This window comes from Dipodomys spectabilis, unplaced genomic scaffold (assembly GCF_019054845.1).
Source record: "Dipodomys spectabilis isolate Male_0828 unplaced genomic scaffold, ASM1905484v1 ptg000018l, whole genome shotgun sequence".
NCBI lineage: Eukaryota > Metazoa > Chordata > Mammalia > Rodentia > Heteromyidae > Dipodomys > Dipodomys spectabilis.
This window is the reverse complement of record NW_024870695.1, coordinates 16,464,647-16,488,595: the sequence shown is the minus strand read 5'-3', so window position 1 is coordinate 16,488,595 and position 23,949 is coordinate 16,464,647. Positions and strand designations below refer to the sequence as shown.

Genomic DNA, 23,949 nt, shown 5'->3' with positions numbered 1-23,949 from the left:
TGTTATGAGGGCAGAGACTGGGGAAGTTTTGTGGGTTTGAGGGACTGTGGGATCCCAGCAGGGAAGAGCTGAGGGAGGTGGTGACAGGCCCTTGTTTGGATTCTCTTTGAGCTGCTCCCTAGGCCCCTACCTGGGCCCTGTGACCTTGATCCTCAGTCATCCTCATTTAGGGGGGGGAAGGTTGGTTGTGGAGTTTGAACTCCAGGCCTAGGCTCTGTCCCTGAGCTTTTTCACTCCAGACTAGTCCTCTACCCCTTTGAGCCACAGCTCCATTTCCAAATTTCTGGTAGTTAATTGGTGATAAGAATCTCACAGACTTTCTTGCCCGGGCTGGCTTTGAATCAGGATCCTTAGATCTCAGCCTTCTGAGTAGCTAGGATTACAGATGGGAGCCCAGCCCGTTACCCTCTTTTATGGGTTGCCTCCCAGCTCATCCTGGCCTGTCCTCAAACAGAAGAGGTACAATGTGAGGTTGGATGTGACACAGATGACAGCAAGCAAGGGCTGAGCCGGCCAACTGTGGTTGTAGCCACCTAGCAAAACAATTCCTGGCTGTGATGCACTTTCCCGGCCACACTGGCGACATTCATCTCAACAAGCTGCCTAGGCTGGCAGAGCATCTAGGCCTCTGCCCGGTCTCTGAAGGAGCCACTAGGAGGGGAGCAAGAATTCAGTCCTGCCTTCTAAGCTCTTTCCAGATCTTAGGTGGGTCTTCTCCTAACACCGCATGTAAAGGGACTCATCCTGTACAGGAATCTCAGCAGTATCATTAAATCTCCAGGGAAGAGCCTGGGTCTTGGGCTTCACATAATCCCTCAGCCTCAGCCATCTGGAAGACAATGCTAGGCTGCAAGGCTGCAGTCCAAGCTCTGTGCTTACTCTGTGATCTTAGGTCCATCATTTACTCTCCAGAGACCTCACTTTCTTTGCCTAGAAAACGGAGATGAGGGCTGGGAAGGTGGCTCAGTGGTAGAGCGCTTGCCTTGCATGCATGAGGCCCTGGGTTCGATTCCTCAGTACCACATAAGCAGAAAAAGCTGGAAGTGGCACTGTGGCTCAAGTGGTAGAGCTAGCTAGCCTTGTATGAAATGGCCAAACAAGAGTGTGAGGTCCTAAGTTCGAGCCCTAGTACCAGCAATAACAAAAAAGATAATGATCATCCAGCCATCTCTCGTTGTCATGTTCATGGGAGAGAATCTAAGGAAACAGCAAATTTCCATGAGCCCAAGGACAAGCTAGAAACCCCTTTTGGGGACTCCCAGAAGGCAGGAGGCATGGAGGCAGTGAGGATCTGGGAAGGCTGCTAGGAGAGGAAGGTACAGAGAAGAGCTGTAGATATTTGTTTATTCCAGGATCTTGACTCCAAACACCATCACCTCCCTCCTCCCCACCCTATCCCTCTGTTGTACAGTGTCTGAGGTTCAAGTGGTCCAGAAGCCAGAATCTACAGGTCAGTATTGTCTGAAAGGAGAGGCCAGGACTGGCAGATCAGCAGCTGTCTGGAGGGAGAGGCCTGGGCTGGAAGGATGGAAGGAAGGAAAGACTGAGGGAGCTAGATACTCTTGTCCCTGTCTTCCTTCCCCTCCCCTGTGGGAACCTGATCTCAGGGCCTGTCCTGGGATTTGAACTCAGGGCCTGGGTACTGTCCTTGAGCTTCTTTTGCACAAGACTAGTGCTCTACTATTTGAGCCATAGCCCCATTTCTGGCCTTTTTTTTTTTTTTTTGGAGGGGTTAATTGGTTCTAAGAGTCTCGTGGACTTTTGTGTCCCAGCTGGCTTTGAACTGTAATCCTCAGATCTCAGCCTCCTGAGTAGCTAGGATTATGGGTGTGAGCACCATCGCCCGGCCCCAGACTTTTGAGTGCTCTCACAGGGCAGATAGGTCTGTGTGCCCCTTCCCCTTCTAGCCCATCACCTGCCCCAGCCTTGAGGAGGTGACTGCCCATGTCCAGCTACAAGCCTGGCACACCCATACAGACCTACCTGGCAGGGACATCAGTGCTGGTCCAGGATGAGGGGCACCTGGGCACTGTCCACGCGGGGAGGCAGCCGCTCGCCCGTGCGCACATTGAACATGGGCAGGGTGGAAAGAGGCCGGGGAACCTCACGGCTGGCCGCCATCTGCCTCAGCTCCTCCGTGTTCCCATGAATGGTGAAGTGGTGGATCATCTGGATGCTGAGGGCAGAGGGCAGATGGCAGGTGTCAGCAGCTCTCAGAGTCATCCCCTAGGGTCTAGGACCCAAATATACCATATGGGGACAGGGAACCCTCAGGAAATCCCACAGGGCCTGCTCGTGTCCCATGACTGATCACAGGCCCTAGGTGCAGACAGCCTGGGCTCAGAGCTGTATGTCCTCAGCAAGCTGCCTCGGTTTCCTCAAGTGAGGGCGGCCAGGCCTGCCTCCTAGACTGATGTGAAGATTCAATGAACCGATGCGGCTTGGGGTGCAGAGCAGGGGTCATCCTGGGGTGAATGCTCAGGAGATGCTGAGATGTGAACACATACCCACAGTGGACACACGCTGCTGGGCTTCAGAGCCTGTTGTTAGAGTCTGATGGCTCTCTTCCAGCACTCAGCCTCTCTCTCAGTACCAACTCCAAGCACCAAGCATTGCACACTCAGTTCTTCTCTCAAACACCGCAAGCACCTAGCATGGAGCACTCAGCTCTTGGTACCAACCCAAGCACTGAGCATCTAGCACTTGCTCAGAACTAACTCCAAGCACTCAGCATTACACTCAGCTCCTCTCTCAGAAACTCCAAACACTAAGCATCCAGCACCCAACTCTTCTCTCAGAACCAACTCCAAACACTAAGCACCTAGTACCCAGCTCTTTTCTTAGTACCAGTTCCAAGAACTGAGCAGCTAGCACTCAGTTCTTCTCTCAGTACCAACTCCAAGCACTGAGCATTGCACTCAGCTTCTCTCTCAGAAATTCTAAATACCAAGCATCCAGCACTTAGCTCCTCCCTCAGCACCAATTCCAAGCACTGAGCTTCTAGCACTCAGCTCTCCTCTCGGTACCAACTCCAAACACTGAGCATCAAGCACCCAGCCCCTCCCTTTTTTTTTTTTTTTTTTGGTCAGTCATAGGGCTTGAACTCTGGCCTGGGTGCTGTCCCTCAGCTCTTTAACTCAAAGCTAGTGCTCTACCACTTGAGCCATAGTACCACTTCCAGTTTTCTGGTAATTAATTGGGGATAAGAGTCTTACAGATTTTTCTACCTGGGCTGTCTTCGAACCGTGATCCTCAGATCTCAGCCTCCTGAGGAGCTAGGATTACAGGCGTGAGTCACCAGCACCCAGCCAGCCCCTCTCTTAATACCACCTTTATTCTTGACCTTCTCTGGCCTCCCAACTTTTGCCCAGGCTGCCTCTCCTCGCATTACAGCCTCCCCACAGCCCTTGGGCATCTCATTGTTTGGCTCCTTGGACCTGTCCCATGCTCCTTTCGTCCTAGCCTCTCCTGAACATTTGCTTTTGTCTCTTTTCTCTGTTTCAGACCAGAGTTTCTAAAAGCTAGCCTGACGCTCCACTGCCAGTGGCATGGAACACTCTAATGAGTGGTCCCACCCTTCAGAACATTCTTCCTGAGCTCCAGCTCCTGGTCTCCTTCAGGAGGCTCAGCTGTGTTCACAGGTGACATCCTCATGGACTTGCTCCCATTGTCCATGGATGAGCTTGAGTCCTCTCAGAACATCAGGTATCAGAGCGAAGGATGAGGACTTGCTTTGGGCTTGAATCTGCATTCTGCTGTTTATGGCTCTGTGACCTTAGGTAAATTACTTAACCTCTCTGTGCCGTTGTGTCCTCACTTGTAATGCAGTTGCATGAATTAAAGGTTAATCTAGGAAAAAAGCACTTAGAGAGCCTCCTGGTCCAGCTTATAGCCAGCAGTAGCTTTTTTTTTTTTCTTTGTCGACCATGGGGCTTGAACTCTAGGTCTGGACGCTGTCCTTCGGCTCTTCAGCTCAAGGCTAGTGCTTGCACCACTTCCAGCTTTTTCTAGTTATGTGGTGCTGAGGAATAGAACCCAGGGTCTCATGCATGCAAGGCGAGCACTCTACCCTTGAGCCACCTTCCCAGCCCTATTATTTTTTGTGTGTGCCAGTACTGAGTCTTGAACTCAGGACCTCACACTCTCACTTGGCCTTTTCACTCAAGGCTGGTGTTTTACCACTTGAGCCACAGTTCCACAGTTAGCCTTTTGTGGTTAATTGGAGATAAGTCTCCTGGGGTTTCCTGTCTGGGCTGGCTTTAAACCATAATCCTCAGATCTCGGCCTCCTAAGTAGCTAGGATTTACAGGCACCTCTGAGCCACCAGCCCTATTCTAGTAGTTATTTTTATTTTTATTTTTTTTTTTGCCGGTCGTGGGGCCTGAACTCCGGGCCTGGGCGCTGTCCCTCAGTTCTTCAGCTCAAGGCGAGCACTCTACCACTCGAGCCACAGCACCATTTCTGGCTTTTTCTGCTTATGTGGTGCTGAGGAATTGAACCCAGGGCCTTATGCATGCAAGGCAAGCGCTCTGCCACTGAGCCACCTTCCCAGCCCTGCTAGTAGCTATTATTATAGGATGCTTGCAGCTGCTATGACAATACTTGAGGTTATTTTCCTGTAACAATCCCCACAATGAACTTGGCCTCCAGGGGAACTTGAGACAGGTCAGACAGAGCAGAGACTTCCCTTCATGAACAGCAGAAATTGCTGTTCTTAGGACATTGTTATTCTTAGCACCCCCTCGCCCCATGCAGGCCAAAGCCACCCCACTTGCCACTCAGTTAGGAATCCGGTGTGGGGAAGTGTTCTCCACCATGTTCAAGTCTCACTCACTGGACACAGGATCCAGTGAGCACCTGAAAGGAGAGACTACGCAAAGACTTTCAGCCTCGTGCAGAATGGACCACTCTCGCTGGGGAGTGCGGCTGAACACCGGGCACCCTCTGGCTGAGGGAAGACAGGTGTCTTAGAGTTGCCATCTAAAAGTCAGAGGAAGATCAAGACAAAGCCATGAGTCTGAAATTTGGCAAAATGAGATACCCAAAACCATAGTTTTGCACTCCTCAGCAGCAGGAGACTGAGGAGGGAGGAGGGCAAGGGGTGGAGCCAGCCAGGCAGGTGAGAACCCCAGCAGGAAAGGCTTTAGTCAGTGGCCTACTTCACTCCAGGTCCCACACCCAGATCCAGATGGGAAAACACCCTGGAGCAGGAGCAGACCCCAGACCTCCGGGTGCCTTTTCCCATAGGCAACAGAAGAACGGGTGGGAGTTCTTACATGCCCAAACACACACATATACACAAATACACACACATGTGACCTAGATCTCAGCCACCTCCTACTCCACCACAAACTGAATGCACTGGGTCTGGCACACAGGTCATAGGATAGTGTCTCTGGGGCCTGGAAGAACTTGTGAACAGTTAAATTGATATAGGCGATACACAAGCTGCAGAACCACAACTTATGGCTAATTTCAAAGATGGCAGACACAGAGGGCTGAGGTATAACAGTGGTAGAGTTCTTGCCTCACGTGCATGAGGCCCTAGGTTTGATCTCCAACATGGGAAACAAATAATTACCTTTAAAAATCAATGCACTAGGGCTGGGAAGGTGGCTCAGTGGTAGAGTGTTTGCCTTGCATGCATGAGGCCTTGGGTTCGATTCCTTAGCACCACATAAGCAAAAAGAAGGGGAAAAAAAGCCAGAAGTGGTACTGTGGCTCAAGTGGTAGAGTGCTACTCTTGAGATGAAGAGCTGAGGGACAGCGCCCAGGCCCCAGAGTTCAGGCTCCACGACCAGACCCAAAAAAAATAAAAAATCAATGCACTGCTGGGTGTTGGTGGCTCATACCTCTAATTCTAGCTACTCAGGAGGCTGAGATGTGAGGATCACGGTTCAAAGCCAGCCCGGGCAGTAAACTCCGTGAGTCTCTTATCTCCAATAAACCACTCAGAAAACGGGAAGTGGCACTGTGGCTCAAGAGGTAGAGCGCTAGCCTTAAGCTAAAGAGCTGAGGGACAGCGCCCAGGCCCAGAATTCAAGCCCTATGACTGACAAAATAATAATAATAATAATAATGCACTAAGGGCTGGGAAGGTGGCTCCGTGGTAGAGTGTTTGCCTTGCATGCATGAGGCCCTGGGTTTGATTCCTCAGCACCACATAGCAGAAAAAGCTGGAAGTGGTGCTGTGGCTCTAGCCTTGAGTTGAAGAGCTGAGGGACAGCGCCCAGACCCAGAGTTTAAGCCCCACAACTGACAAAAAAAAAAAAAATGCACTTAGGAGGCTGAGATCGGAGGATCAAGGTTAAAATCCAGCTCTGGCAGAAAAATCTTTTTTTTAGTCTGTCAGGGCCTGAGTGCTATCCCTGAGCTCTTCACCTCAAGGCTAGTGCTCTACCACTTGAGCCACAGCGCCAATTCTGGTTTCCTGATAATAGTCTCATGGACTTCCCTGCCCAAGCTGGCTTTGAACCATGATCCTCAGTCTCAGCCTCCTGAGTAGCTAAGATTACAGGTAAGAGCCACTGGTGCTTGGCTCTATGAGACTTAATCTCCAATTAACTACCAAAAAGCCAGAAGTAGAGCTGTGGCTCAAGTGATAGAGTTCTAGTCCTGACCAAAAAAGCTCAGGGACAGCACTAAGGCCCTGAGTTCAAGCTCTAAGACTGGCACCAAAAATAATAAGAATTAAAAAACTGAAAAGCCAAACCAATGAAGACAGATGGAAAAAATGGTTATTTAAATTCAGTTGGATGGCAGAAGCAGATTTTCCTGACAAGAGGAACAAAAAAAAAATAAAAAAAATTGACCCAGTAGATCTCAAAGTGGGGAAAATACTTGTTAAAATATAGACAAAATTCACAATGACAGTAGATATAACCAATTTGGCATGGCTCCACGCTCCACCCCCTCCAAAAATAATAAAATCCACCAAAAATAATAAAATGCAATTAACAGGAAAAGGCATTGACTGTGATGGAGGTGAACTCTAAAAATAAAATAAAAATGAAGTCTATGAAAGTAAAATTTAAAAAAAATAGCTTTGTGGTTTGGGATTTTTTTTTTTTTAGTTTTGTGGTGTTTATACCATTGAGTTACGTCCCTGATCCCTTTTTACTATTGCCTAGAAAGTTGACAGACTTACATAAATCAAGGAATTTTATTTGTTTACTCTGGAAAGCATATTCCTCATGAAAATCATGTTGGTGTTTAAAATGCTTTGGGAGCATTTTTCTGGTCCAAGAGCTTGAACTCAGGTTCTAGAGAGAAAGCTCAGCTGGCACTCTACCATTTGAGCCACACCTCTAGCCCAGCCTTTTGATGGTTAATTGGAGATAGAGTCCCATGGATTGTTTATTTCTGCCTAGGCTGGATTCAGGCCATGATTGTCTTCCAGATCTCAGCCTCCTAAGTAGCTAGGATTACAGGCTAGGCTAAAATATTCTGTAACCCAGAGACACAAAGAGCCAGATAGTAGGGCCAAACGATGGGTTTAAAACTGAGGGCCAAGGCTATGCCATGTGCATGCACGCACACCCAAGTGCCCACCAATCTGGCTCTTCTCTGCAGGGCACCTGGTACAGCAGGTGTCCACACCGCTACTTCCTGTCTGCCCCTCCCAGGAGAGGGCACAATGGGGTCCCTGTGACCCTTGCAGGATTCTGGTGGCCTCACAATGGCCCCCTGAGGTCACTGCAGAGATAACTTCGCCTCCCCCCAAGCCCACGGCAGGAGTCTGCTGAAGCCAGCAGTGGGTGATCATCCTCGGTCGCCCCTCTGGCCACCCAGGGGAGGTGTGGGCCAGAGCCTTACAAGAAGCCTCTGAGGGCAACGGGAGCCGGGACACAGCTTGCTGACCACCGAGACTGACCCAGTGGAGATTTTACAGCCACCACCCTGGAGGTTCTGACACCCAACTCCCCGCCGCTTCCCCCGGGAGAGATGCAGAAAGACACTTCTCCAGTGGCTCCACCGGCGCCCTCGGCCACAAACACTGCCATGGGTGGAAACTGGCAGGCCAGCGCATCAGGGACCCCTAGCAAGAGTGAGCCTGGGCCTCACACCTTCCCCAAAGCCCATCAGAGGCCCAGCATGTCGAAGGTGATCCTGAGGGCTGTGGCAGACAAGGGGCTACGCAACCGCGTGTCCCTGGCCGCCCTGAAGAAGGCTGTGGCAGGCACAGGCTACAACATGACTCGCAACTCCTGGCGTTTCAAGTGCGTGATCCAGAAGCTGCTGGACAGTGGCATGATCAAGCAGGTGTCTGGCAGAGGCTACTCAGGCTCCTTCAGCCTGGGCAAGAAGCAGGCCAAGAAGATCAGGGCCAAGAGACGCCAGCAGCGAAGGTCTGGGCAGCGTCGCTCTGGGCACCGCCGTTCCGGACAGCACAGGTCAAGAGTGGGCTCCAAACAGGGCCAAAAGCAGCTTTTCAAGGGAGTCCGCCGGGCAACCAAGGGCCGCCGCACTTAACAAGGCAGGCCAGGCAGAGAGGCAGGCACACCACACCTGCTGCGGGCTGTGTGCAGTGAGAATAAAAGGAGCCCGACTTATATCACAACTGCCTCCTGGAATCTTTGGGGGGTTCAGGGTGTGGGGGAGGAAGAGGGATGTGGGGGGGGTACAGAGAAGGGAGAAAGCCATAGGTAGGTAGGGGACGCTGGGATAAAAAAAATGGATTTGGAAAGGTTTTCTTGCCCAGGCTGGCTTTGAACCACGATCCTCAGATCAGCCTGAGTAGCTATGATTATAGGTGTGAGCCACCAGTGGCTGCCAGTGCCCAGCTACTTAACTCTGTTCAAGACCCACCACCCACCTATGGCACAAGGGACCTTTTGGACCTTTTTTTTTTTTTTCTGAAGTCTCAGCCTCCTGAGTAGCTAGATTACAGGTGTGAGCAGCCAGCATCAGCACTGGGCTCACAAAAGACTCTTTATGATGACTCCGAGCACAGCCCCGGGCCCAGCCTTCAGCCTGCCCAGGAGGCCGGGGAGGTCATGCACCCCCATCTCCCAAAGGAAAGCAGCTTGTCTCTGTAGCTTATGGAGGTTGGAGGGTCCAATGTGACAGTCTAGGGGGGCTCCCACCCAACCCCCAGCCTTTCCATACTCACTCAGAGGTGGCCTGGTCTCTCTTTAGCCTGTGAAAAAAGCAAGGATGAGAATTGGTCCCCCACCAATGTCCCCTGGCTGCCTAAAGTACCCTACATTCCCCTTCTGGGAACCCCACTCCCTGAGGGCCCTGGGTCCCTGGGAATGAGAACCAGCTGGTGTCCCCTGCCCTCTGTCCCCTGCCCTCTGCCCCCGCCTCACCGTCCTTCACGCCGGCAGCACATGATGTAGGCCAGCAGCAAAGTGAGCAGCAGGGCCACCAGCAGAGGCACCAGGAGGGTGACCAGGGCATCTGTCAGAAAGTCTCGATCTGTGGCCTCCGTGGGTGGGCAGAAGAATGGGTCATACTCCAAGATCCCGTCGCCTAGGGTGGGCACCTCCTCTGGGGGCTCTGGTACTGATGTATCTACCTACACAGAAAGCCAGGGCTGACCCAGAGTCCCCTAGGGGACAGGGGACAGTTTCCAGGGGACACAGCCACAGGGTTTTCTCCTGCTTGCCTCCCCTAGCCTAGATGACCTTGCAGGAAAAACACGGGACAAGGAGCCAGGACAGACAAGATAATACAATGGTTAGGTCCTGTTCTTCAGCCTTGTGCTTCCCTGGGAGTGGTGTGCCTCTCCATGCCTGTTTCAGCGTGATCATGGTGTACCTGCTTCCTGTAGTGACTGTGAGAATGAAAAGTGCAGCGGACACAGTGCCCAGAGCGTGGCAGGTATCGGGACTGGCCCTGACTCTGCAGCTCTTGAGTGTCCCTGCCCCACCCCACCCCCCACTCCTGGGCCAATCTCCCCAAAGCAGAGCACTCCTAGTGTGGGATTGGGGATCAGCATCCCCAAGAGCTGTGATGGGCCTCTTGAGTTTATAGTTTGGAAAGCTATCCGCTCCTTGTTACAGACAGGTTTACTAGGAAGAATCTGGCGGCCTTCCATGAGGGAAGTCTGGAAACCAACCTGTGGGGACTGATGGTGGTTGTAGCTATGGGGCTGGGCAACACAGCCAGGGCTGGAGGCCCTGCCTGTGGACTGTAGACTCTGTCGACCTCTTGTGGTAGAAAGTAGAATTTCTCTCTTTCCTCCTCAACCCCCCCTCTCCCCAGCCCCCTCTGTGGGGGGGGGGGGGGGCAGACAGAGGATTGGAGAGGGGTGGAGGGAAAAGGGAGGAAAGGAGAGTAAGGAGAGGGAGACAGACAGGAAAATGGGAGACAGGAGAGGGGAGAGAGGAGAGAGGGCAGAAAGAGAAGAGGAAAGAGAGAGAAAGAGCCAGTACCTCAATACTAATGCTGAGACCCTGACTGATCATCAGAGGGAGAGATCGAGTAGAGTGGGAAGCAGTACAGGGGTCATCGTGGGGACATGACCCACCCTCAGCCCTGGAGCCCGGGTCCCTCCTCACCAGGGACACGTTGCACCAGTCAACGCGGAAGTAGGGTGCTAAGGTGTCATAGCAAGACAGAAGTGGAGGCTGGCCCTGGGCACAGCGGGCCTGGCTATCGGGGGACGCCACCATCTTCAGGCAGGTAGAGAAGGGTGAGGCAGAGCCCACCTTGATGTACACCCTGGGCACAAAGAAGCCACTGTCAGCAGAGTGGGGGGAGGGAGAATACCAGGCACCATGGTGTTGGCGTGTGCTAACGGTAGGGTAGGAAAGGCAGCTTGGAGATGGGGCTAACGGTAGGGTAGGAAAGGCAGCTTGGAGATGGGGCTCGGGAGGCATGCGATAAACTCCTTCCCCCAAGATCTGAGGCCACCCAGATCCCTCCATTTTTTGTGCATTGTATGTGTCCCAGTGCTGGGGCTTGAACTCAGGGCCTGAGTGCTGCCCCTTAGTAGGTTTTTTTGTTTGTTTTTTGCTCAAGGCTGGTACTCTACCACTCTTATCTCTTAATTTTCTTTCCTGTTCCAGCTGGCTTTGACCCATGATCCTCAGATCTCAGCCTCCTAAGCAGCTAGGATTCCAGGTATGAGCCACCAGTGCCTTGCCCAATACCCCATTCTTTAGGCCCTAGGACTTCCTTCTTGGGGGGACTAGGAAATACTGAATTCACAATACTGAATGGAAGTGACAGGAACAGACAGGGGTGGGCAAGGATGAGGAATCCCAGCTGTAATTAGGGGAACCCCTGTCTTATGCCCACCTCCCGGGGTTGCCACTTACCCTCCCTTACGGCCCTCGATAGGAAGAGGGACCCGGCCCCCACGGTCCAGGGCTGAAGTGACGTTGAGCAGCTGGAGCTGCCCTGGCTCCCAGAGCCCACCCAGGGCTGTGAGGAAGCGGTTGGCAGGTGTGGAGGGCAGCACCTCCTCCACGTCATGGCTGCGCACCAGGAACTCCGCGTGGTAGGGGAGCCGGGGGCCTGAAGGGCCAGGGAGACACTTGGCTGCACCAGGTCCCCTCTCTGCCCTCTAGATCTTTCCTTAGCCTTCCCCAAGCTCTTCTTCTCCAAGTCCCCCAATACCACATACAGATACACCACAGGCCCCAAATGCTTTTCCCCAACACGTGCAGCACCCTTGGTGACTTGCCCAGGTCCCTATTTCAGTTGGTACAGAGACAGAAACCCAGCCAGACACGAGCCCCAGTCCAGGGCTTGTTCCCTAAAAACCACCAATGTCATGTCCCGCTGCTCCCCAAGCCTCTCCCTTCCAAGGGACTAGCACTGATGGAGAAGGGGGGAGCAGGATTGGGGGTACCTTCTGGGTCACCAATTATCAGCACCAGCCTCTGCCTAGTGGTGTCGAAGCTGTCCCGATTATAGGCTGTGACCTGGGGGGATGTGGGAAGAGCGTACAGCAGTGGGATTAAGGGAAAGCTCTTAAGTGGGGGGGGGGGGAGGAGAAAGGGGGGAAGGAGTAGCAGGGGGGCTCTGACAGAAAGCACCCTTGGTAAAGCAGGGATATGCAAATTACATGTAAATGAATGCCCAGTGAACGTGCAGGAGCACCCAGTGCCCCTAACAGGCCTGCTATGAGGAGGCCACAGTGACCAGCCCTCTGGGGGTCTCCGAGGGTCCCTGCCGGCACCTCTATGACTTGGTGCCCCCGATCTTCTGGGGTGGCGGTGCCGTAGAGGAAGCCAGGATTGTAGGGGCTGCGCTGGGTGTAGCGGAGCCAACGGGGCAGGTCAGGATGTCCCTGGAGGTGGGCATGGTAGGTGATTCGCACGGTGGGTGGGACGGCTGGTGAAGACAGAAGATGGGATTGGCATCTGAAAGGACAAAGCATGCGCCCCCCCCTCCCCTGACACCCGCCGGTCCCTCGGGCCCCTCACCAACGTGCTCCGGAAGGCGCAGGAAGGTGGCAGGGTCCAAGGTATGCACAAAGAAACGGCCCACAAGTGGGTGTAGAGTGGTCTGCTGGGCCTCAGCACCCCCTAATCCTGCCAAGAAACCTAGAGGGACCCCACAAGGTCCAAACACATAGGCAGCCTCAGTTCTGGGTAAGCACCATTGTATACTAAGTGCCCTGTGATCCTAAAAAGTCTGGAAGAACCCCAATCTCCCACACATCTGCCTTCCTTGATCTATGGAGCAGCGGAACCAGGCCTGCCCAGGAATGGAGTAACAAGGACTTGCCCAGCTCCCTCCTCCTCCCCCTCAAGTCCAGATTTAGCCCAGGCCTCATAGAAGCAGTGTCCAAGCCGGCCCATTAAAGAGCCCGGGCACAGGACCCTCTAGGCCTGTGCAGTCCAGCCCACCCCAGCCCTAAGATATATACACCCTCAGGGCTCCCAACCTCCACACCCCAGAACCTAGTGCCCAGTCCCTGAATCCTTGGCTGCCTGGACATTGACCACCCCCAAAGACTTCAGGCCCTACCTCACCCCACATTCTTCCCACCCATTCTTCCACCTCATCTTCCCTCAACTCTCTCCGTCCTGACAGCTCCCTAAAGAAGACCCCCAACTTGCCCACAAGCAGAGGAATCCACATAAGTGCTGCTGCCATGGCTGTCCAGCCCTGCTGGCCTTGGTGAGTGACAGAGACAGGAGCAGGGAGGAAGGAGGGAGGGACAGGAGGGGGAGGTGTCCCAGAGCAGCTGGGGCCCAGCCTTGGCCAGCAGGGCCCTCTCCCTTCCCCTCCCCCAAAGGCACTGAATCTGGGGTAGCACTGTTCTCATACAGTGTGTGTGTGTGTGTGTGTGTGTGTGTGTGTGTAAGACAGGGTCTTACTATATAGCCCAGCCCAGGCTGGCTTCCAGCTCACAAGCCTTAACCTCCCAAGAGCTGGGATTATAGGTGTGTACTGCCATTCTCTGGTGCAGAGAACATTTTCCTAATGATTAACCTCCCTGGACCAGCCCTAAAATCCTAAGGTCTCCCACTTCCTGTAAGTTCCCAGTTCATCCTCAGTTGATGGCTTTCTGTTTTTTGTTTTTAGTTTTTGCCAGTCCTGGGGCTTGAACTCGGCCTGGGCACTGTCCCTGAGCTTCTTTTTGCTCAAGGCTAGCGTTCTTCCACTTGAGCCACAGCGCCACTTCCAGCTTTTTCTGTTTATGTGGTACTGAAGAATCAAACCCAGGGCTTCATGCATGCTAGGCAAGCGCTCTACCACTAAGCCACATTCCCAGCCCCTTGATGGGCTACTCCTCCTATCTTTAGTACTCCCTTATATATCCTCCCACCACACACACACACACACACACACACACACACACACACACACACACACACACACACACACACACACACACCATTCCTAGGCTTCCCCTGCTTGTTATGCTTTCTTTTAAAGAATTGTGTTCCCTCTGCCTGGAGTTCTCTTCCTGCCTGGTCCCCATTTTCCTGCTCTGCCTGCAGGAAAGCAAAAAACAACCCCTTCACAAGTCTTCCCAGGTCTGTCTCTCCAAACCCTTTCTACTCCCTTTCCTCCTGGGTCTGCCAGGTATGTTGTAGCCTCTGCACACAACCCTGAGCCAACCCAGCCTCACAACAGCAGTGGTAGGCATGCTCTGAGCTCCTCAGAGACTAGGATCTTCCTACCTTCCTATCTCTGCATCTGGGCACCCAGCCCAGCACCTATTAGGTGGAGAGGGCTGGGTGACTGCTTCCTTAACAAATGGAGGTAGCTGTTCCCCCAGTTTGAGCCTCAGCCAAGCATCCCCCTGGGTAGATCTAGGCGGAGGCAGCCCTGATGGGGCTGGCCAGGTGAGGGTAGGTGAATGGAGTGCTGCCCTCCCTGGCTCTCCCTGCTGGGGGCAACAGCACAGGCTGGGAGGCTTGCAGGCCCAACACAAACCCCCCACTCTGAAGCTTCCTGGAGGCGTGGCCTGGAGTGAGTCACTTGGTCTCTGTAGGCCTCTGTTTCCACCACCACCACCAGCTATGTGGACAGTGCTGCCTTTTCCAGGCCTTGATCATCAACTGATGATGTTGTGTGCAGAACTCCTACCTGGTTCCAGGTGCTAAAGATGCAGAGATGTGCAAACCCCGCCCATGTCTGCTAGTGAGCAGGGACAGCTGTCCAGCCTGCTGCTGGGCTCAAGGGCTCATTTATTTATGTAGATTAACCCACTCCACCCCCACGGCTGTTTCATGAGGCAAGTATTACTTTTGTCCCCATTTCACAGAGGGTTGAAATGGGGTATAACCGTGCTGCTGCTGACTGCCTGTGAATGGAAGGCATTGACCCCAATGACAACCACTGGTGTATTTGTCCAGGTGTGCCGGAGACTAGTGCTCTTCTCTCCCAGGACCTCCCATTCAGAACAGGGACAGGGGCCGTCGTTCCGTGTGCCCAGAGAAGTCAGCAGTGCCACCATAGCAACCAGTATTCCAGACAGCCATTCCAGTCCTTGCTGCACCTCACCCATCCCATCCCACAACCAACTTCCCCAGCAAGGACATCTACCACCTGATATAAGTCAGGCCTAAGTGCTTGAGGCTATGGGCCTGCACGTTTGGGCTGTGGGGTGACAGATGGCAGGTTTTGTAGTCCTTGTCCCTTCCTGTCTCAGACAGGCTCTCCGACAGGTGTGTGTCCTGGAAAAATCTTAGCATCTCTCTACCTTCTCAGAGACAGAGGCCAGGAAGAGGCTCTGGAGACAGGAGAGTTGATGTCCCAGCGGCAGCTGCCCCAGCCCAGCCCCGGAGCTTGTTCATGTGACTCCCTTTGTCCCTCAGCTGCCTCCTCTGCTATTTTTGGAGCCACCCACTCATACTCTCAGCCCTAACCAGGCAGCATTTGGGCATCCAGTGTTACCAGGCCAACAAAGACCATCCCTCCCTCTACAGAAAGTCAGCAATCACTTCCCCTCTGATCCTCCCCAACACCATCCCTATCAGGAGAGCCAAGGGTTGTCCCAGGAGGCAGCTGGAGTCCCCAAAAGGTAGCCACAGGCTCCTAGGTCACCAAAGGATCTCCCTACTTGGGAGCTGTGTGGGCTACCACCTTGAGTTCACGCCTATAATCCTAGCTACTCAGGAGGCTGGCATCTGAGGATCTGGCAGCTTGAAGCCAGCCTAGGCAGGAAAGTCCCTGAGACTCTTATCTCCAGTTAACCACCAAAAAGCTGGAAGTGGAGCTGTGGCTTGAGAGATATAGAGCACCAGTCTTAGAAAAAAAGCTAAGACAAAGTGTGGCCCTGAGTTCAAGCCCCAGTAATGGCACCAAAAAAGAAAACAAAAAAAAAAAAAATCAAAAACACAACTTTGGAGCTTTTGGAAAACATACAGATGGAAATAATGAGCTCCTTCCTATGTATCCACTGCCCAACTTCCACAATTATCAACCCCTGGACAAACTAGTTTGATCTATACCGTTCCCATTTAATTTCATCTTACAATGTCACAGTGGCCCTGGACTCCAGTGAGCCAGTTGGCCCCTCCCTTCTCTGTCTCCTTCCTCTCCACATCCCCTCACCCACCCTTTCTCTCTATCTCCTCACCTGACCATCCTATCTCTCCTAGGAGAGCCACCAAATTCCAGAGTCAGCATCCAGCAGGGCTCTCAGGCAGGTGTGTGTCCTGGAATAACCTTGGCATCTCTGCCTTCCTCAGAGATAGAGGGGAGAGGAAGGGGCCCTGGAGTCAATGAGTCAGTGGCTCCTAAGAACATAAACCACAAAACATAATCAATTAACATCACCACTAACGCTTTAATATCAAACTTCCAGTGTTCAGTGTTTACATCAACTACATGTTGACTGACACTGGAACCAGACAGAGAAGACCAATGTGCCTCCTGCGCAAGGAGAACATGCAAGTTCTTGAAGCCTTCTATATTTAAAACTAGAGCTGGGTGCCAGTGGCTCATGCCTGTAATCCTAGCTATTCAGGAGGCTGATATCTGAGGATCACGGTTCAAAGCCAGCCCAGGCAGGAAAGTCTGTCAGACTCCTATATCCAATAAACCACCAGAAAATGGGAAATGGCCTGGTAGGTCAAGTGGTAGAACACTCACTTCGAGCTGAAGAGCTGAGGGACAGCGCATAGGCCCAGAGTTCAAGCCCAAGGACTGACAAAACACAAAAACAAAAAGAAAAAAACTAGAAAAAAAAAAAAAGTCCAATGTTCAAATCTCTTTAAAGAAATGAGGCCTTGGGCTAGGAATGTGGTTTAGTGGTAGAGTGCTTTGCTTAGCATGCATAAAGCCCTGGGTTCAATTCCTCAATACCCCATAAACAGAAAAAGCTAGAAGTGGCACTGTAGCTTAAGTGGTAGAGCGCTAGCCTTGTGCAAAAGCTTGGGCTCACAGCCCAGGCCCTGAGTTCAAGCCCAGGACTGGCCAAAAAAAAAAAAAAAATGAGGCCTTACATAGAAATGGAGGGACAAAGGGTAAACAAACGTAGCAGCGGTACTCACTAGACACTATGTTGAAAATGAACCATACAACTTGTGAGTGGGAATGGAAAAGAAGAGTGTGAGGGAAGGGGTAACATTGTCCAAAAAGAAATATACTTCGTACCTGGCTTAAGTAACTGTGACACTTCTATCCATCACCTTTATAATAACAAAAATAGTTTTAAAAGAAATGAGGCTTTGGCTGAATGCAATGGCTCATGCCTGTAATCATGACTACTCAGGAAGTAGAGATCAGAGGATTCAGATTCAAGGCCGGCCTAGGCAACAACTTGGTAAGGCATCCATCTAGCTCAATAAAACCTGGGCATGATGGTTTACACCTGTCATCCTAGCTAACCAGCTAGTTCATACCAGCCTGGACATCAGGGCAAGACTTTGAAAAAGAACTCAAGTAGAAAAGACTGGAGATATGGCTCAAGTGCCAGGTTCTGAGTTCAAACCCTCACACCACCAAAAGGGGCGGGGGAAGGGGAAGTACCTCACATTGTTACCTAGATTATCCTTCAGTCCTTGGGCTCAAGCAATCCTTCTTCCTCAGCCTCCTCTATAGTTACTTCTTGTCCTTCTCTCCCTCCCTCCCCTTCTTTCCTTTCTGTCTCTCTTTCCTGTTAGGAACCAGATCTGTTTTGCAGTTTCCATAGTTTGGATTGCTGATTTCCAGGCTCTAGTCTGTGTGTTCCTCCACACTTTGTGTAAGTGGTATTTTCTGTGGATGGTTATCTCCTGCAGCTAGATCTAAAGGGCTGGTCAGATTTAGGTTCAATTTTCCTCAGCAAGAAGTGGTGATATTCAAACCTCCTCACTCCTTTATTAAGTGGAATTTTCCTACCTGGAGAAACGGACTTTCACTCATGATCTGGTTACCAAGTTGCACAATTCATAAAGGAAAAACAGAGTAAATGGTTTTTTTTCCCAGTATGTACAGTTTCAAAATAAGGGGTTAGAAGTATGGTTTGAGTGGCAGAGCAAGTGCAGGGCCTTGAGTTTGAACCCCAACACTACTGAAAAAAAAATTAGAAGGGGAAGGATGAAGGGACAGAAAGAAAAAGAATAATATAGATAGGGTAAATTTGATTAAATTACATGATGTGCATGTATGCAAATATTACTGTGAAATCCCTTTGTACAGTTAATTTTCATTAATAAAAATCTCAAAACAAATATTTATTTTCGTGGGTTGATTATTTTAATGCGTTGGTTTTCCAGTGTCCTCCAAACCGTGATCAGTTAGTGCCCCATTTCTCCTGGTAGTCTAATCGTAAATGCATGGTTTAACCATACTTGACTGCTTTAATCCATTGCAAGGAGCACCCCCACATCACCCTCCTGATGTCACAAAGTCTAGTCTTCAGCTCTTTCTGTAGTCCTCCTCACCAATAGGAGTATGGGGTCAGGGACTGGAGGATCAGATCTTTTCATTCTTGTCCCGTTCAACCTTGACCTTGTAAGCTCAGTAAAAGTTTCCCTCGCCTTAGCTTCTCCTGCGACCCAGCCCAGACCTTGGCTACCTGGGCTCTGTCCTCCATTCCTTGTCATCTACATCTATTTTCCTAGCTTCCTATTCCCTCTCTTCGCATCTTAGGGACTGTTTGATGAATGCATACAGGCAGGCAGGCAGACAGACCAACAGACAGGCATTATTGCCTCTTTATCTCTCATTCCACTTCGGTCTCCCAAGAACCAATCTCCCTTAGTCTCTATCTCCCAGAGGGCCATATTTCCTCTGTCTGTATCTAAAAATGGAGATAACTCGTTGTCTTGAGGGACAAAGGAAAGCCATTCTCCTCATTGTGATCTGAATCTCCCATCTGCCGCCCAGACTCCACCCACATCTTTCTCCCCCATCCTCTACGCCGCCCCCAGCACAACAAAAGGTGAAACTCCGACAATCAACCACCAGAGGGCGCGTCACTAGCGTCAATCCGGCCCTGCGCCTGCGCAGTTTGGGGGCGGATCGGTCTCGGGAGAGCCAGATGTGCTCCGCCTCGGCTTGGGGAGGAGAAGGGCGGGGGGGGGGGGGGGGGGGAGGGAGGGGAGGGGGAAAAGCTTCATGTCGGAGCATGCGCATTGGGCGCGGCGGTTGGAGGGGGCGACTCGGGAAAGGCACCCAAGGCCGCGAGCGCCCATCCTCCTCCTCTCCCATATCTGAGGATGTGCTTCCTTATGGGGAAGCATGCGTGGAGACCGGGGCTTGGACCTAATGGTGGCTTCCCACCCCTCCCTCACCCGCCCATCATCCGTGTCAATCCTCTGAACTCCCAAGGACATTTTCCTGACACCTCCCCGCACCCCCCCCCCACAACCCCGCAGACGTTTGGGGGCACCAGCCTGAAGACCTAGATCGACCCAAAATCTCTTCCCCCGCCCTGCCTTTCCTTCTATTAGGTGGACTTCAGCCATCTCAGGAGCTTCTTGAACGTCTGACCACACAGAGACATCAAACCTGAGTTGGGGGATGGCAGAGCCACTCCAGGTCGCACTGTCCACGACAGGAGAAGGGGAGGGGCTTGCCTGGGGCCCTAGCCCCGCCCCGGAGCCACGCCCTCCTTGCAAGGTGGGAGTCAGGGCTGGGGGAGAGCCCAGAGAGAATGGGTGGGAAAGTGCTTTGTAAACTGTGAAGCGCTAGAGAAAGTTCATCATAGTTCTTTGGTTATTTATTTATAACTGACCACCAGCCTGGCCTGAGAGCTGGGAGAGGTCAGATTTAGAAGACTCTTCTCGCTGATAAAAGAATCCAGAACTTCAATGACACAAAAATCTCTGACATTCTTTGTAAAAGATACGATTATTATCTAGAAAATCCAAGCGCTCCAACAGGCTTATCAAAAGTGTTCATAGGGGAGACCAGTCAGGTGGCTGGACAATAAAAAAAAATCCAAATCCAAATAAGATACAAAAATACAGCATTTCTAACACCTTAGCAATCATTTATTAGAAATTATTAGTTGGGGACTGGTGGTTTACACTTGTAATTCTAGCTACTCTGGAGGCTGAGATCTGAGGACCATGATTTAAAGCCAGCCCTGGCAGGAAAGCCAGTGAGACTCTTATATCCAATTAACCACAAAAAGCCAGAAGGGGAGCTGTGGCTTGAATGAAAAGCTGTGCCCAGGCACAGAGTTCAAGCTGCAGTACTGCCCCCCTCCCAAAAAAAAAGCCAGATGCCAGTGGCATACTTTTACAATCTTAACTACAGAACAGGCTAAGATCTGATTATCAAGGTTCAAAGCCAGCCCAGGCAGGAAAGTTTGTGAAAATCTTGTCACTAAGTAACCACACACACACACACACACACACACACACACACACTCTCTCTCTCACACACACACACACACAAATTATTTTACATATATTTATATATATATGTATATGAATTCTTTTGAAATAGGATTTTGCTATATAGTCCAGGCTGGCCTCCTGCCTAACTCTCCTGAGTTCCAGGATTATAGGTACATATTACCACACTTGGCTTAATTATATCACCTTAAAAAGAGATTATGAGAAGATTGAAATTGTAGAAAATCCAAACAAAAACTTAAGGATATTTAAAGATATTTATGAAGGAAAACATTATTAAAGGGTCTGAGAAGGTGGCTCAGTGGTAAAGTGCTTACCTTGCCTGCATGAAGCCCTGGGTTCGATTCCTCAGCACCACATAAACTATGGCTCAAGTGGTAGAGCGCTAGCCTTGAGCTGAAGAGCTGAGGGACAGTGCCCAGGCCCAGAGTTCAGGCCCCATGACCAACCAAAAAAAAATTATTAAAGTCTAAAGGAATAAATGGAGGAATGTAGAGAAGGGCTGAATGTAGGGATGAAATGCTTAATGTCTTTCTCCAAGATAATCTTTCCACATTAATCTGTGGATTTCATGTCCAATAAATATCCTAACAGGATGATTCACAGAGCTAAGCAAACTGATTGTAAAATTCATATGGAAGAACAGTGAGCCAAGAAAAAGCTAGACACTTCTGAGAACCAATAAGAAAGAGGACCTGCCCCTAACAGATAGAAAGCTTTTCTGAAAGCAATAGTAATTAAAACAATGTGGTATTGGAGCCAGGCTGGACAAAGGGACCAATAGAATAGAGTATCCAGAAACAGATCCAAGTGTATGTGGGGATTTGATTTATGATGGAACTGACATTTAACTCAGTGAGAGAGAATAAACTATTCAATAAAAAGTATGGGGACAATTGGCTTTTCACATGAAAGTTTTTTACACCATCCATAAATATTAATTCCAGATGAACTAAAGATCTAAAAGTGAAAAACAAAACTTTAAAAATCATTAGGAGAAAAAATAGTAGATCCAAGGAGAGGAAAATATTTCTTAGGCTAGAAACACAACTCATGAAAGATTGAGTTTATTGAATTACTCCCAAAAGTACTCAACTATAGAAATGATATTATGAACAAAGTTCAAAGACAAGTAACAGTCTGGGTGGCAATGTAGGGAGCACAAAGTATTCAAAATATATAAGGACCTCCCAGAAATCAGATCTGAATTCAGGAGGTGGGGACAGGAGATTTCCAGGCCAACCTGGAGATCCTGTCTCAAAACAAACAAACAAAACATAGCAGGGAGTTGGTGTCTCACACCTATAGTGCTAGCTATTCAGGAGGCTGAGATCTGTGGATTTTGGTTGGAAGCCAGCTCAGGCAGGAAAAGTCTGTGAGACTCTTATTTCCAATAAACTACACAGAAAAAGCCGCAAGTGGTGCTGTGGCTCAAGTGGTAGAGTAAAAGAAGCTTAGGGACAGCACCTAGATCCTGAGTTCAAGGCTCAGGACTAGCACAAAAAAAAAAACAGAGTAGGGGGCTGGTGGCTTATACCTGTAATCCTAACTACTCAGGAGGCTGGGATCAGAGGATCTTGGTTTGAAGCCAGCCTGAGCAGGAAAGTCCATAAGACTCTGATCTCCACATAACCAGCAAAAAGCCAGAAGTGGAGCTGTGGCTCATGTGATAGACAGCTAGCCTTGAATGAAAAAGCTAAGGGACAGGACCCAGGCCCTGACTTCTAGCCCCAGTACTGGCATCAAAACAAAACAAAACAAAAGCTCAGTAGGACAACAAAGGATATGAGCTTAAGTGATTCATCAGGAGGAAATGAAAGAGACAAATGTGCACTTTTGACCTCACAGGCAGGAAATCCAGGTGAGAAACATCCATATCCACCAGACTGGCAAAAATAAAAAGTCTAGATTGGGGCTGTGGCTCAGTGGTAGAGCACTTGCCAACATGCACAGTATGTCTTGGGTGCAGTACCCAGTACCACAAAAAGTAAAAATAAAATAAATAAATAAATAAATAAATAAGCTGAGCACTGGTGGCTCATACCTGAAATCCTAGCTACTCAGGAGGCTGAGATCTGAGGATCGTGATTCAAAGCCAGCCCTGGCAGGAAAGTCTGTTGAGACTCTTATCTACAATTAACCATCAAAAAGCCAGAAGTGGAGTTGTGGCTCAAGTGGTAGGGTATAGCCTTGAGCAAAAATAAAATAAATACTAGGGACAGTGTTTAGGCCTTGAATTCAAGTCTCAGAACTGGCATTTTTTTTTAAAAAAATGAGGGCTGGGAAGGTGGCTCAGTGGTAGAGCGCTTGCCTTGAATGCCTGAGGCCCTGGGTTCGATTCCTCAGCACCACACAAGCAGGAAAAGCTGGAAGTGGCGCTGTGACTCAACTGGTAGAGCACTAGCCTTGAGCTGAAGAGGTGAGGGACAGCGCCCAGGCCCAGAGTTCAGGCTTCACAACCCACACAAAAAAACAAAAACAAAAATCAGAAATTTGACAAGAGCAAATGTGTGGCAAGGATGTGGTCAGACAGGGTGTCTTGTGCAGTTGCTGATGGTGGGGGATGGGGGGTTAAGTGGATTCAGTGACTTCAGGAGCAGCTTGGCCTTAGTTAGTAATCAAGATCAAAGGGTGTCTGCTTCCAGGTAGGCGTCCTGAGATTGGTTTAGAGAAAGACCTAGGGAGTTCATTGCAGCCCAGCTTACAACAGCAAAAAAAACTAACAACCTAATCATTCATCAGGAAGGGAACTGACAACTAAATTGTGACTTTTTCACTTGATAAAATAATAAACAAAAATTAAAATGAAGGAACCAAAGCCTAAGTATTACTGTGTCTCCTGTGTGAAAATCATGTAGGGTGGGAAAAAGCACAAAATGTACACCACATGCACCAAGGCTGTTACATAAATGATGAGTATATAAGAAGCACTGTTTTATGAACCCTTAAATGTGTGGGGAATGTGAAATTATGGCCTAGACTTAAAAAAGAAGAAAATTTGGACACATGGCACAAAAAACATGACCTTTTTTTTTTTCTTGTGGCAGTACTAGGGCTTGAATGCTTGAATTCAGGGCCTTACATTCTTGCTTAGATTTTTCGGCTAAAGATTGGTCCTCTACCACTTATGTTTGTTTTGTTGGCTAATTGGAGACAATCATTCTCATACTTTTCTGCCCAGGCTAGCTTCAAACTGTGATCCACAGATATCAGTCTCCTGAATAGCTAGGATTACAGGCTTGAGCCACCACCATTTGGCTCAAATGCTCAAACATGAACTTTGAAGAGACAAGCATCATGAAAGTGAAATACGCCAGTTACCAAAGGACAAATTCTGTATGATCCCATCTTCTGTGTAATTCATGCAGGCAGCTGGGGTGGCAGGAAGAAGGATTGAGAAATCACTGTTGGATGAAGATCAGAGATTCAGTCTGGGAAGATAAAAAAACTGTTGGTTGCAGAACAATGTGAACAAATGAATGTAACTCCTGATTTGTACCTTAAAATGATGAGTTTATGTTTTATATAGTTTGCTACAACTAAAAAATGCAATACTATAGCCAGGAGCCAATGGCGCTTATACTATTCATCTCAGGTACTCAAGAGGCTGAGATCTGAGGATCACAGTTTGAAGCCAGCCTGAGCAGACAAATCCCAGAGACTCTTTATCTCTATAAAAATGCTGGAAGTGACGCGATGGCACAAGTGGTAGAGTACCAGCAAAGAAAGCTAAGTGAACAAG

At 50.0% G+C, this 23,949-nt stretch overlaps 2 protein-coding genes across 2 annotated transcripts in view; one reads left to right on the top strand and one right to left on the bottom strand.

Annotated features, from left to right (window-relative positions):
- Window positions 1–1,354: 1,354 nt before the first annotated feature.
- Window positions 1,355–23,949, bottom strand: part of Sgca (sarcoglycan alpha) — a 28,532-nt gene continuing 5,937 nt past the window's right edge. The window contains exons 2-10 of the mRNA XM_042670766.1: window positions 12,381–12,544; window positions 12,134–12,288; window positions 11,804–11,876; window positions 11,268–11,466; window positions 10,506–10,668; window positions 9,312–9,520; window positions 9,113–9,139; window positions 1,984–2,176; window positions 1,355–1,518 (exon numbers count right to left, since the gene is read on the bottom strand). Coding sequence (XP_042526700.1) covers window positions 1,996–2,176; window positions 9,113–9,139; window positions 9,312–9,520; window positions 10,506–10,668; window positions 11,268–11,466; window positions 11,804–11,876; window positions 12,134–12,288; window positions 12,381–12,544 — 1,171 coding nt within the window. The 3' untranslated portion in view covers window positions 1,355–1,518; window positions 1,984–1,995. The remainder of the gene's footprint in view (window positions 1,519–1,983; window positions 2,177–9,112; window positions 9,140–9,311; window positions 9,521–10,505; window positions 10,669–11,267; window positions 11,467–11,803; window positions 11,877–12,133; window positions 12,289–12,380; window positions 12,545–23,949) is intronic.
- LOC122103530 (spermatid-specific linker histone H1-like protein) lies at window positions 7,945–8,472 on the top strand. Its single transcript, XM_042674138.1, has one exon. The coding sequence runs from the start codon at window positions 7,945–7,947 to the stop codon at window positions 8,470–8,472; it is 528 nt and encodes a 175-aa protein (XP_042530072.1).